General features: G+C 33.9%; 3 protein-coding genes across 6 annotated transcripts; 1 reads left to right on the plus strand and 2 right to left on the minus strand.

Moving 5' to 3' along the window:
* Positions 1 to 151: 151 nt before the first annotated feature.
* Positions 152 to 6752, minus strand: LOC105968068 (type I inositol polyphosphate 5-phosphatase 8). 4 transcript variants are annotated; one of them, XM_012992676.2, is made up of 12 exons: positions 6624 to 6752; positions 6490 to 6531; positions 2743 to 2827; positions 2520 to 2598; positions 2364 to 2435; positions 2131 to 2209; positions 1799 to 1906; positions 1433 to 1712; positions 1156 to 1337; positions 945 to 1053; positions 698 to 849; positions 152 to 593 (listed from the first exon to the last, which is right to left on the minus strand). In XM_012992676.2, exons 3-12 carry the CDS (start codon positions 2770 to 2772, stop codon positions 473 to 475), a joined length of 1212 nt encoding a protein of 403 aa, XP_012848130.2. In that variant the 5' UTR covers positions 2773 to 2827; positions 6490 to 6531; positions 6624 to 6752; the 3' UTR covers positions 152 to 472. The 4 variants fall into 4 exon arrangements, with proteins under 4 accessions (XP_012848130.2, XP_088682578.1, XP_088682577.1 ...); XM_088826452.1 differs by lacking the exons at positions 6490 to 6531; positions 6624 to 6752 and adding an exon at positions 3645 to 3893 and having other exon boundaries at positions 2131 to 2206; XM_088826451.1 differs by lacking the exons at positions 6490 to 6531; positions 6624 to 6752 and adding an exon at positions 3645 to 3871.
* Positions 6753 to 6786: 34 nt separating this feature from the next.
* On the minus strand, positions 6787 to 10929 carry LOC105968069 (diaminopimelate epimerase, chloroplastic). Its single transcript, XM_012992678.2, has 9 exons — positions 10453 to 10929; positions 9896 to 10063; positions 9300 to 9370; positions 8653 to 8710; positions 8301 to 8480; positions 8121 to 8205; positions 7452 to 7511; positions 7267 to 7340; positions 6787 to 7116 (listed from the first exon to the last, which is right to left on the minus strand). The coding sequence occupies exons 1-9, from the start codon at positions 10735 to 10737 to the stop codon at positions 7000 to 7002; spliced, it is 1098 nt and encodes a 365-aa protein (XP_012848132.2). The 5' UTR covers positions 10738 to 10929; the 3' UTR covers positions 6787 to 6999.
* A 1179-nt stretch (positions 10930 to 12108) lies between these two features.
* On the plus strand, positions 12109 to 13119 carry LOC105956543 (uncharacterized). The gene is made up of 3 exons (XM_012980390.2): positions 12109 to 12314; positions 12463 to 12568; positions 12645 to 13119. Exons 1-3 carry the CDS (start codon positions 12279 to 12281, stop codon positions 12779 to 12781), a joined length of 279 nt encoding a protein of 92 aa, XP_012835844.2. The 5' UTR covers positions 12109 to 12278; the 3' UTR covers positions 12782 to 13119.
* Positions 13120 to 13934: the final 815 nt, after the last annotated feature.

Consider the following 13934-nt stretch of genomic DNA (forward strand, 5'->3'; position numbering starts at 1 on the left):
ATATATATATATATATATATGCACACACACACAGTCCAACAGAGACAGTTCAACTTGGATTGATGAGTATAGAGGTTGAATATTTATATTTGTAATATACTATTTTAGTTAATTAATTTAACAGTTGCGTCTAAATAAACACAATGCCGAGTTTATGATAATTAATTAATTAATATAATAGTTGCGTCTAAATAAATACAATGCTGAGTTTAACTGTACAGAATGGGCACACATTTGTCAACTGTGATCCTTCGATAAATTCCCTAAAAGAAAAACACGCTTTTACACACATAAACTATCTACTTGCTAAAAATCCTACCGATTCTCGATTCTCTACGATTCGGAAAATAAGTGCGAACGAGGTTAAAATCAAGAACCAAAACAAATTATACGTCATTTCTGTTACAACAAAATTAAACAATGACGATAAAACGACAGGCTGTGACGGTGAAGTGTGACTGACAAACTAAGTTTAGATGCAGAGTTGCACAGAGAAGAGTGAACTGACAGGTCTGTGGTCCGAAAACCTCGATTCGCCTCTCGTGTAGCTCATTTGTTTCATCCCTTGTCCTTTCCAAAGAATCCTGTCACACCTATATATACATATACCATTTTTTTTATATATAATTCCGTTTAGTTATTCGATAATTGAAAACTCGAAATTTAAGTAAAATAAATCAAATAAAATAATTCGTACCAAGCGGGTGTTCGACGTTTCTCTTTAGGAGTGGATGACATTTGGACAACGTAACAGTCCGAATTAGTTAGGTATTTATAAGTTGGAGCAAAATATATTTCGCCTTCTTCCCACCCTTCGAATACTCGTCCAGCTCTTTGTTCCCTCCTTAACTGCCATTACACGAAAAAAAATTATAAATAAAGAATTTGTAAATACGAAAAACCGATAAAATAAGAATGATATATTTCTTTTTTGATTTTTTTACTTGATCTTGCTCGAGAAGTAGTTGCCAGTCGTTCCTTTGTAGTAACTTGTACGTATCGTCGCTAATGGATGCGAGCCTATAATTCAAGTCCCCCAGCCATATAATCTTGCTGCAATAATTCAAGATCAAATGAAACAACGTTAAGATAAATTAATTAACTAGCCGTGATGAAGTTAATTAACAACGATTAATGAAAATAAATTAAACTCACTCGTGACTCAAGATACTATCAGGTTGAGTGGAGGAATGATGAGAGAATTTCGTTCTCTTTATAATCTCCGACACGTCCAAATTTCGTCTGATTTCGTCTCCTTCTTTTTCTCCCGATGCCAAATGAGTACACACGAAGCAAAATGTTGTTTGATGCAATTTCATGCTCACTGATATCGATCCCTAAATTGCAAAAATAAATTCAATAATGAAAAATGTTCAAGAAATAAATGCTCATAAATAACAAAAATTATAAATATATTATCCTAGTATTATACCTTATTTCCGAGGTATCCCATTACGCCTGTTCCAACGCACGAAACCTTCAAATTAGTAACATACTGATTTAAATCCTCACGAACCCACACGCACAAAAATATCCCGACCATTTGTTTGCTAGCAGCCAAACAGTACTTATGTGGTTTCAATTTATCGATTTTCGAACTATTAATTTCACCATTTAGCGATTTTCGGATTAAAGAAATCCATTTTGAAGCGGGCCCACAGTCTTCGGGGCCTAACACATTGCCTGGATTTAGAGGTACAATCTCCTGGAACCTGATTCACCAGATCAACTTCAAATGATTATGTAATGCAATCGAGATATAAATCTTATTTTGTACAAGAGAATTTGAAGGACATACCCAAGTACATAAATGTCAGCTGACGATGGCTTCGTTTTTAACCACTCGCTTAGGTTCAGACCGTCGTGTGGAGTTTTGCCTGCTACATTCCATGTCCCCACAAACATCCTACGTAAACCAAATTCATTATTCGAAACTCCAAAATAAAAAAATTAAAAAAAATTAATAATACAAGAAAAAGAAAATCCTATTCTTGAAAATCAATCAAATCATCATGCCAAAAAAAGGCAAACTCATTTTCAAATAAATAATAAAAGTTTATGAGATGAACTTTGCATAAAGGACACAAATAAATTTGTAAAAAAGAAATATAAATTCACTTTTGTCATTACCTGAGATTGAGGCTACTAGAGACAGGCTGGTCGAATCCGGGCCGTTCATTTTCATTGTTTGTTTCCATCAACCACTCTTCTGTGACAGAATCATAAATTAATTAACACTTAATTAGAGATTAACAATAAGGCTAAACAGGAAATAATGCTTAAATATATTAGTCATAATCATGTTATATAATATTATAATTTAGGTAAAATTGGTTGGGGGCAGGGGATGGAAGGAAAATTACCTGATAATTCTTCGGGCACGACGGCGCAGTGTCCGTCCCCGGAGAAACTCTTCCTCATCCTCTGACGAAATACTGATTCCACAAATACCAATCCAATTCATATTTTAATTACAAGCAAGAAAAAAATTATTTAAAAAAAAAAAAAAAAGAAGCTACCTTTTGTATCATAATCTAAGTGAAATTTATCTGTGCCACTTTTCATGTTCAACCATTTTCTAACCACCATTTTTGGCCACTGCAATGAAATTAAAAACCTTCGACTTTAGAATTCTTCATCAACAATGAAAGCACCATATTCTTGAAAATACATACATACATACATATTATATATATATATATACACATATATATATACATATATATATATGTATAAATGTACCTTGAGATTATTTTTGCCTTCTTCTCTCATTGATATGTGCAACAAGCAAAGTGAAGAGAGCAACAATGGGGTTAGTTCCTCCTGTCTGAAAGATTCATATAAAAAGAAAGGAAATTAAATTAAAATAGATTAAATGAGATATTTAATTTGTATATACTTATTCTTTAATAATAATGGTTTTGATGATTATTAGATTGGTGTGGACGAAAGTGTATGCAAGAAAAACAAGTGGGAGTTTTGAGCGTCTTATTTGTTAGTCGAGAGAATATAAAAACATGGGCATTGACAAATAAGTGTGTCTATCTGTCTGTATAACGACTGCTTTGTCTTCAATTTCTTGTGTATATATATAATATATAACACAATAAATAAATAAGTGAATTATGGAGTGTACGTTCAAGTTTAAAGTTTCAACGCTGAATCAATTAAAAAATAACCCATTTGCAGGAGAAATGGGGACAGCATCAACAATGATTCTAGACCACAAAAACACACACCCCCACACACGCACAGAGAGAGAGAGAGAGAGAGAGAGAGAGAGAGAGAGAGAGAGAGAGAGAGAGAGAGAGAGAGAGAGAGAGAGAGAGAGAGAGAGAGAGAGAGAGAGAGAGAGAGAGAGAGAGAGAGAGAGAGAGAGAGAGAGAGAGAGAGAGAGGTTTTATTTATTTTTATTTGCATGAAATAGTATAGATACATGCAGTGATGCACAGATGCATAGGTAAAATACAAAATACAAGAAAAATATAATTGTTTAATGTTATTATTCTTTGTAGTAGATATGAGAGAATATTGAGATCCAATCTTGATCAACAATTAATTAGACTTGTCTTGTTCACAAATACACAAAAAAGAAAGAAAAATGAAAAATAAATGGCATCATATATAGATACAGATATACTTACATGAATGATATATATGAATTACAGAGTGAAATTGATGGAGTTATTACACATGCACATGTAAATATATTTTGTAGTAGTTTGTGATTTGTGAGCAGAGGCAGAAAAAAGCTCTGTGGGGGGAGTTACGTTCCTCGGAGGAATCAAAAAAGGCGACAGAGGCATCTCAATTTATATACACACATGTTCACACAACCATGTGTGTGTCTGTGTGTTGTGTATCAATGTCTGAGAGAGAGACAGTGTGTGTGTGAGAGAGGGAAAATTAAGTTCATGAAGGGGGTATTATGGTCATTGTCACTCGGGTAGGAGAAGGCAAAAGTAAAGGTAACTTCAAGGTCAACGTGTGCAAACATTATTGGTGTTCTTTTTTTCTATTTTCCTTTTTTTCTGAAACTAAAATAAAAGAACAATTCATTTATGGGAAAAATAAAAAAGAAGAAGATAAAGTCCACTCATTATTTAGTGCTTCAATTACTATATATATTCAAAATATTGTTGAATTTTAATGCCATAATTTCCATAACGGCCTGATTTAGGAAGCTCACTTTTGTTGCTAATGTTGAAGATAATTTCCATAAATTGAAAAAAGATATAAAGTCTACTATATCTTTGTTTATGGAAATTTTGAGCCAGAAAAAAAAAAAAAAAAAAAAACCGAAATAGTAAATGAAATACTATTTTACGGGACTATGAGATGTAACACCCGGTGTAACTCATCGGGATCTCGAACGCACGTACATATGGATGTGTGTTATTATGTTACATAAAAAATTCAAGATCATCCGCTGTATTTATTTCACCGAGTGAAGCATCTACAGAACCCTATTTCACCCTCAATAACAACAAACTAAAACCATTACCATTAAAAAAAAATATATATATATATATATATGAAAATGACACAGTGAGAAGGCCAGAGCACAGGTGTCATCTCCATCAAATAAAAATGGAATTAGCACACATCAGTTTTACCCAATTCAACTAGAAAGACTATATAAGACACTTGTCACAGCCACCCCTAATTTTCTATTATTTTTTAATTATTTTTTAATTATTAATTAAAAAAATGGTCGGGACGAAGAGTACTTAAGTGAGCAAAGCATATCAAAGCAAATCTTAAATAGATTTAAATAAAATAAAAATAAGCACGATATATTATACGAGTGATTACGCTAACACCCAAACGTGGCAATCTTGAAACAATTTTCACGTTTGAAAATTTACCCCAATTTAGGGATATATTAAGTGCTTATTAATGACTAAGCACTCAATTATCTGATAAAGTGAACTGAAGACCATATATTGATGCACAAGTGTTATTTTATTTGTTTTCACGTTTCAACGAACCAATGTTATTTATGCCCCCAATAACCGAAACACTGGTAGAAATTATTATTATTATACGTGTATAAATTAGCAACTTCACATAATAGAGATATGGCAAAATTCTTCCATCCCACTATCCTATTTCTGCTGATTTGTTTTGGGTATTATGGCAAAAGAAATAGACCTTTTTTGCAGTAAAAAACTACTAGATAACTGATTTGCATTTAATGTCTGATAAACTGTAAGAAGAAAAAAAAACCTTTGAATTTTGTTTCAATAAACAAAAAAAGAAGGTTTAATAATAATAATTTATAAGTATCTTATGAAATTGATTTTATTTTAAATACATATTAGTGGTCATTTGTAACTTCTAAACTTAATTAATTAAACCTCAGACAATAAGGTAAAAAGGTTAAAATTTAACCTTATAGCATGAAAATATGGAACAAGCACCCAAAGGAATTCGAAACTACTGGTTTCTAATCAAACCACTACGAGAGAAATTCCGATGCCTCTAAATTAAGCCTCGGTTGGTAACTGCTGTCAAAAGATTGGAGTCAAATATTTGACCAATATGTTCAAAGTGTTATAATCCATTAGTGGTCAGGTCTGATGAGCTAGCCAATGGTTGTGAAGTATTAGTATTTTGGTGATAACATTGAGGTAAATCATGCCTAATTTTAACCAACCCATTAATCATTTAATTAATTTTTAAACATAATCTTAGGGGCCCATTCTGTACTTATCGTTTTTTATAATAACGAAGAATTACGCAGACAACCAAATAGATGCACTGGGTACAATCTCGTATAATAAATTGCAATACGAGAGACGTAAACCACACTAGACTAACTATGTGTAACAAACTCGACCTAGCGACTGTTGATAAAAGGATTCAAACTTGGGTCAATTGACACAAGCATCTTGTACTTAGACCGACTCTGTGATTTTTCAATTCGAACTATTCGTCCTTACTGAAAACTCATAAAATTGAATTATTTCGAAAAAAAATTATTACAGAAAAATGAATAGACTTCTATTATTATTTGATTGAGAAAAAAAAAACCCCAAAATTGATTAGATTTTCAAGCATTATGGCTAGTTGACTTTTAGTGTGGTTAATCAAGCTACAAAACCAAAATGAAATGTAGCCTATAACTCCCTGACAAAAAAAAAGTCAATGAAACAATACCAACCTCTTCTTTCTGTCACCATTTCAAGACAAAACAAAAAAGTCTTACCTAAGAAATTAGACAACAAAAAAACTATTTAGAAAAATTTGTGGTGTTGATCAACCGTATGGTTGACATTTTTGCAAATTGGCTGGCCAAGATCCTTTAGTGGCTATTAATGCAAGTTATGGTATGCATCAAGTGGTGCACAAAGATGCAATTTTTGCACATATTTTAATTTTTAATTTATCTGAATATATATATATATATATATATATATATATATATATATATATATATATATATATATATATATTTTACTACGGCAAGGCGAGCGCGTAACATACCTTATCGGGAACTGCCTTCTTCAACTTCTCTGATACTTATAACTATTGCAGAGAACAAAGAAGAAGGCAGGCAAAAATAAGCAAATGTAATAGGTAAAGCTGATTTCAGCCTTGTGTTTTTATTTAAAAATTACCAAAAGGATTTTTGTTTGACCGGTCAGTGCCGTGGTCTTCTTTCTGCAAGCGGAGTGGGAAATGCATTATGCAAATGGTTAAACGGTAGCGCAGTTATAGTCTTTGATGCTGATAGATACCAGGTAGCGAGTTAGATCTCAATATATAAACTAAGATGCCAAGAAAAAAACAATGTTTTCTTTATTTTTTAATCAAGAAAACGTTGGAAGTTCTTATCACAACCAAATTCTCTATTTCAAATCAAATTACAGGCAGTAATTAAGTAAGAGTCTTCAAACTCCTAGGGAAACACTCTTACGGCTTACCATATTCCTTGAATTACACAAGAATCAGCCGAGCAACATGAAAACTCACCTCAGGGCCAAAATCAAGCGATCAGAGGAAAACGGATCCATGAAACACTAGTTCCGCTGGACCTGTCATGTAGACATGATTGTCTGCTTCTCTCCACTCGATATCCAATGGCCCTCCAGGCAAATCAACGGTACAGATCTGGTTTGCAGAAAACAGATCGAATAAGGAAGAGGTGTGCACATAGGAAACAGAATGAATATAAATAACGATTTTATCCTCAAATTCGTCTAATATCTGAATGCTCACTTATAAGAAATTTAGCACCAAAAAGAACAGTTTTGAACTTACCCTTTCAGCACGACCTTCCAGAACTGCAGCAACGACTACTGCACAAGCTCCTGTTCCACAGGCTAGTGTTGCACCTATAGCAGCAACAAATTTAGTTTTGTAGTTGAAAGACAAAGGCCTAGCCGATTCGGAGAATCTTTTTAGGTGTACAGTAATGCATGCAGAAGCATAAGATAAAAGCAAACCTGCACCACGCTCCCACACACGCATTTTAACGTGGCTTGGAGAGAAGACTTGAACAAATTCTGCAAGATCACAACATGGTTTTGTAACTTAGCAAAACTTACGTCTCGGTTGTGAAGTTGTAATTCAGAACCAAAAAAATTGCAATAAAAAAACCAAGTCGAAGACTTCAATTATTATTAAAAAAAATCTCAAGCAATTTTAGAAAAACACTTCCCAATCACAACTAAAGGGATTAAGTCTGATCTCAGGAGGAGTCCAAGCTGGAGCAGACATTGTTTAACATTTAATTCAGAAGTTTATAAGGGTTGAAACCGTTATGCTAAACCCCATGTGCAAGAAGTCGGGAGATAATTGATTTGTATAAATCAGAACTTTTCAGTAAAACATTTTATAGTGGGGATCTTGCACATGGCATACCCAGTTTTTTGTTCTCACGTATCAATTTTCCGTATCAAATTTGAGATCGATAAAATAGAGATGATTTAACTTTGTAAGTGCATTTTTACCAATATTTTACATTCCTAGGCCAAGACAAACTTTCTAGTTATAGAAGCTCGTACACCAATACATGTATCATTGCAAACTAGTATATGTTTAATTAAGAGGTGGATCAGTCAACAAATTAGATTCGACGAGCGACAGTGTGTAATGCCAGTAAAAAATGATACCTGTATTTGTTCGGGCAGGAAACATCAGATGATGTTCAAATTTTGGGCCAATTTCGGATAAATTCAGTTCATCTACCTGCAAATCCTGCATTTTCACAGCCCAGGAGGAAGAATAAATAAACACGCTAGTGCATAAGTAACCCGTGGAATCAGAAAAGTAACTGTAAACAGACAGCATACTTCGCATGATTCTGAACTGAAAATCACACAGTGTGGATTTCCCATGCTAACACAAGTAGCATTCCAGATTGAGCCATCTACTTCCAATTTCGCCTTAACAGCAGATTGATCTTTATTCGGAGCTAACTTTGTAGGTACGTCGGATGCCTTCAGAATTGGCTCGCCCATATCAACTCTGACCTGAAATGGTGATCAATGCTGAACAAAGTTGAATATATAGTGATGCAAAAAGTTGTTTCACAGAATAACACGCTGCAAACAAAAAATAAAAACTGCTCGGCGTATTTACCAAACGATGAAATGCCCTTAAAAACTAAAAAGTTATAACTGAATCATGAGGTCTTGGGTGTACCTTCCCATTGTCTTGTAGTTCAGGAACAATTAAACCAGCGCCAGTGTGCACAGTAAAGCTGCAAGACCAAAAAAAAAAAAAGAGATGAAATAGCCTCTCGACTTTTGAGTATAAAAACATAATTCCTCCCTGCACTTTATCTCCATATTTCCATTTAAGCGCACAAGGGAAAATGATAGCGGGACTACAATGACAATCACAATTCAAAAATATAAAAGGATAACCACAAGTTCTAACAATCCATATAATCGGCTGAAGATATATTGAACAGAGCTCAGAAGATGACAATAGAATAGTAATAACAGATATTCCATTCCTACATCCTATGAAAGCAATGATCGGGTCATCTAATGGAAATGAGAGAAACGGCAATATAAATCCTTATACAAGGGTATATTGCAGTGCTGGACCACATATAATGAAGTGCATAATAGAGGACTGAATCAAACCCATGTTTCATTAGATACTACGTACAAGTGCAGAAGTGAAAAGGGCAAAAAAAACTGTCAAGCGTAATGCATAATTTGTTGATACCATGAGGGTAATGATGATGTCCGTAACTAGAGATCAAAGACAAGTTCAAACTCAAAGTTCAACTTTAGATACAATAAAATTAAAATAATGAGGAAACTCGAACAGACATGCACCTTTTTTTCCCGTGAAGATTTTCCAGCTCAGCTATATATCTGGCAAAGCATCGGACTCCGTTACCACACATCTGTGACAATACAACGGAATTCAACCCCAGATCCAGAAACGCAGATTGTTGGAAAAAAGTCCATCAATAATAATCTAACAATCTAAGACTTGTTCATTTAATTATATAGGAGTCAACAAGTGAAACGAAAAGGACGAAGTAGAAGAACATTGTCATGTTTAAAATTCTTTAAATGAAAATTGAAACGAGAAATTTCTCATGCTCAAACAAAAGGAGCTCCATGAGAAGCAATATCAGAACTAGGTGGACTCTTGCAAAACATCTCCCTTGTCTTCCACTGTAACTGACAGAGACATAATGCATATTACAACTCACTCAGTTTAATCTTTCATTTTCGTGTCCATAATGCAGCCTTCAAAACAATGAATTAGATTTCAACATGAAATCATTTATTCCCACACAAAAAGGGAATTTGATGATAATTAACGACCACATAACATTAACTGCTAGCTAACGGTAAAATAATTACAACCGTCAATCTCTAACAATTGACCAAACAAATCAACACGGACAACACAAAATTACCTCTGGCTCACTACCATCAGAATTAAAGATCCTCATGGTGAAGTCCGTGCCATTGATGCCCGGCAATGCAAATATCACTCCGTCAGCTCCAATGCCAAAGTTTCTATCACACAGTTTCACTGCTTGCTCTGGAGTAATTTTGGGCTCCTCCGAATCTCGATTATCAACCTAATCAAATCAACTTATGCACACAAAAATAAGCAACAATCAAAACTATTTACGTGTCTAGTCAATTGTGTGAACGTGCATATATGTGTCTACTATAGGAGCATAAACAAATGCTAAAATGGGAAAAAACTCCTCGCAGCACAAGTGTTGAGATCTTAGCTTATTTCAACATTAACATGTACATAATTTATTAGTAATTTCATACAGATTCTATTAACTAAATATTGACAATCCATGGATATTTAAATTCATGTATGAGGAAATAACCGACAAAAACCTGATTAAGCTAAATATAAGTGCACAAAAAACTGATTAGCACTGTGTTTTAGTTTCACGATCGTTAAATATAAGCGCAAACAAGTGAGGGTAAATGTAATTTAGAACATTACTAATATGAAGTCATTGCCGAGTCCATGATACTTGACGAAATGAAGAATTCCGCTCTCTGTACGATCTCCAAACGACGTCGCAGAGATCTTCTCCGGAGCCTGAGTGCTAATAGAAGAGCAGACGCGGAAATTAGGTTTCCGGCCAGCGCAAATGGCGATAGGCTTGAAACTCCTCAGCTGCTGAATGGATGAAGAAGAGGACATAAACGATGAGGAGGTGAATGGAAGAGAGCGGCGGTTGACGGATGCATGGGGGAGGAGCGCAATCTCGGCGGCAACGGCCATCGGCGACGGCGGATTATAGGAAATGGATGAAAATTTGACGATTAGGGACCGCCGGAGTCAAACGGCAAGTTTTTTCAGAGTAGGTAGAGTGTACGCAGAATAATTAACAGTTGGCCGCCGTTACTGAAACCCTCACAGATTAATGGGCCATCGAAAACATGGGCCATGAGTTGATTAACATTGAAATTTGTTGGACCGAATTGAAATATTGTTTATATAGTATAAATGTTGCTAAAACTTTTTTAAGACCAACTAGTCACCTTATTATTGATGGGGAAAAGGTAAGCTAAAAGAACTTGATTATGATGTGTCAATTAATATAAGTTAGAAGAAAATATATATAAGTGATTGTTTGATATAATTGAATTATATAATTTTAGTTTTACATAGTGAAATATTTGTTAAGATAGCCGCGCCCACGCACACGTTAAGAAGCAGATTTTTGAATGAAGCTCAATAATCCTGATATAAATCCTAAATAATTTGTGCATCAGTTCCTAGTTTCACATGGGTCGTTCCATCTGTGATCCACGTCAGCTTATAACCATCTCTTCCATTAGTATTCTTCCACGTAAGTACTGGATCATCAATTCAGCTCAATTTTCACATTATTCACACCATTTGATCTTCCACGTAAATATTGATCATCAATCCAGCTCAATCTTCACCTTATTCACATATTCCAAGTGATGTGCTCCGGACAATTTGGATCACTAATCGACATAAATCTTTCAATTATTGTAAAAAGATTTTATTCGAGCTGTTGAAAGAAACTTTCAATTTTATATAAATGCAAGTGAGAATATCATTTGGACCGTATATGAAAAAAGCATGGTCTAGATGGTCCACTAAATAAAGTTTGGTTGTCAATGTATTGAACTTGGTACACCAAATAAAACTAACAGTCAAATTGCAAGAGTACTATTCCAACATTCCAAAATTGAGAAAACCACAAAAATAAAAAAATTAATAAAAATAATAAATAAATATTCACATGTGACCTAATTATTTTGATAAATGCACATTAAAATAATAATATGTGACAATGGCAAATTTTTAACTTTGAAGTTCACAAATTTGGAAATAAATTAATGTAAATACAATTCCGAATTTTTCGAAAGGTTTAAATATAATAAATAAAATTCCATGAATAACCATTCGAACTGGGCTCGAACTAATGGGCCAAGCACTCGCCTTCTGAGTGGGCCCATGGAACCACGTGGAGTGGGGCCCATTAAAAGTTTACAACAAACAGCGGCCCGCTTAACAAAATCCACTGTAATCCCCTCACAACCAATCGTGTGTCATCTCCCACGTGGGGGCTACTGACCCCCCCTCGTGACGTCACCACTGCCATCATCATTATTTTATAGTGTTCACACCACCAACCTTCCACTTTCTGCTCTTTTATTTAATCTCTTCTTTTCTCTCTCTCTACTTTCAAACCCTAGCTGCTCTTATTTATTCATTCTATTCCTTCATCTTTCTTCATCAATACAAATCAACAAAATTGTGTGTATATATATATATATACAAGAATCATGGGATCACCAGATTCTGTCGAGTACATCCGCATGGTAAAATATATAATATTTATTTATATTAAGGCCGGGTTTAATTTTTTAATTTCCTTTTGATTTAGTGTATGTGTGTGTGTTTTGGTGTTCGTGCGTGTTGTTTTGTCGGTTTGTGATCTTGGTGAATATAATATAATATAATAAACAGGTGCAACACTTGATTGAAGAGTGCATAGTCTTCAAGATGAACAAAGAGGAGTGCATGGAATCTCTCACCAAACATGCAAATGTCAACCCAATCATTGCTTCTACAGGTTTTCATTATTTTTAATTTTTTTATTTTTAAATAATATATTTAGAAAATGTAATTGTTGTTATATATATGTAAAGTGTGGAAGGAGCTAGAGAAAGAGAACAAGGAATTCTTTGAAGACTACAATAAGGAAATAGAAGAAAGAGCATCTTCAGCTGAAACAGATGAGAGTAGTGAGACGAGCCAAGTCACAGATGATGCCTCAATTAATTAATTAATCATTAATTTGTTGGGTTTTCCGACAATTAAATATAATCATGATGTTATAATTAATATTCGTCTGGTTCACTTTGTTGTAATATGTAATTAATTAAAGATTAGTAGCTAGCTGGTACTCTTTTTAATTACTGTGTTTTAGTAGTACTCGTGAAATATTGAAAACCTAGATGCTGTGTAAGGTGAGTATGCAGATTTGTTGTACGTTGGTTGTTTGTTATCGTGTTGGAGAATGTGATTTTAGCAGGGATGATGGTGTGCTTTGGGTGCGACACGTGTGTGGCACGTGGCATTGTATTCTTCATCTTCTAGGTGATTTGTCACTTCATTTTTTAATGTGTTGCCATGCGGTGCGGTCTACAGATATTATATAGTAGTACAATTTTAACAAAACTAATATTATTATATTGTTGAAAAAAATATATCGGACGAGCTCGAGTCTGATTATAGTTGTCGTTTGCGAGCCCCATCCATGAGCTTCTTATTTATTTATTTGCTATTTTATTTTATATATTATACGATAAAATAATAATATTAATAATAAATTATTTGTTATTAATAAATATAATTATTTTATTAATGAGCTAATTATTTTTAAAGCTCGAGATCGAACTCAAGTTCACTGAAGTTTTTGTGACACGAGCCTTGCAAAATAGGTGAGTTCGGCTCATTTATACCCCTAGTGCAGATTGACGACTAAAAATCATTTTGTTGTACTCGATGTAGCATCTAATTAACGTATAGTAAGTACACACAAAATTCGGGACTTACAAACTTTACCAAACATATATGTCCAACATTCAATAAAATTATACATACATACATGCTACTAAATATAATTCCTTTTTTAAAATGTTTAGATTATATTTAGATTTGAAGGGGATTAGCCACAAGTGTACTTAACTAATACAGTTATGAATTATGAGGCTAAATAATTGGACTCAAGTAGACTATATATGTATTTAAATCCACCTTTGAACTTCTTGGGCTGTTATTGTAGAAAGCCTATACTGAATTCCCCTAATCTGTATACATTTTAGCCCATTTTTAAAGTTTATTTTGGTTTACAAACCAAGGCATTTCATATAGGCTAGCTCACAGTGGTCGGCCCATTGGTCTTTCATATTTTTTGTTGGGCATTTATTATTCGT

Source organism: Erythranthe guttata, chromosome 12 (assembly GCF_056151865.1).
Source record: "Erythranthe guttata isolate IM_541 chromosome 12, IM_541, whole genome shotgun sequence".
Taxonomy (NCBI): Eukaryota; Viridiplantae; Streptophyta; class Magnoliopsida; order Lamiales; family Phrymaceae; genus Erythranthe; species Erythranthe guttata.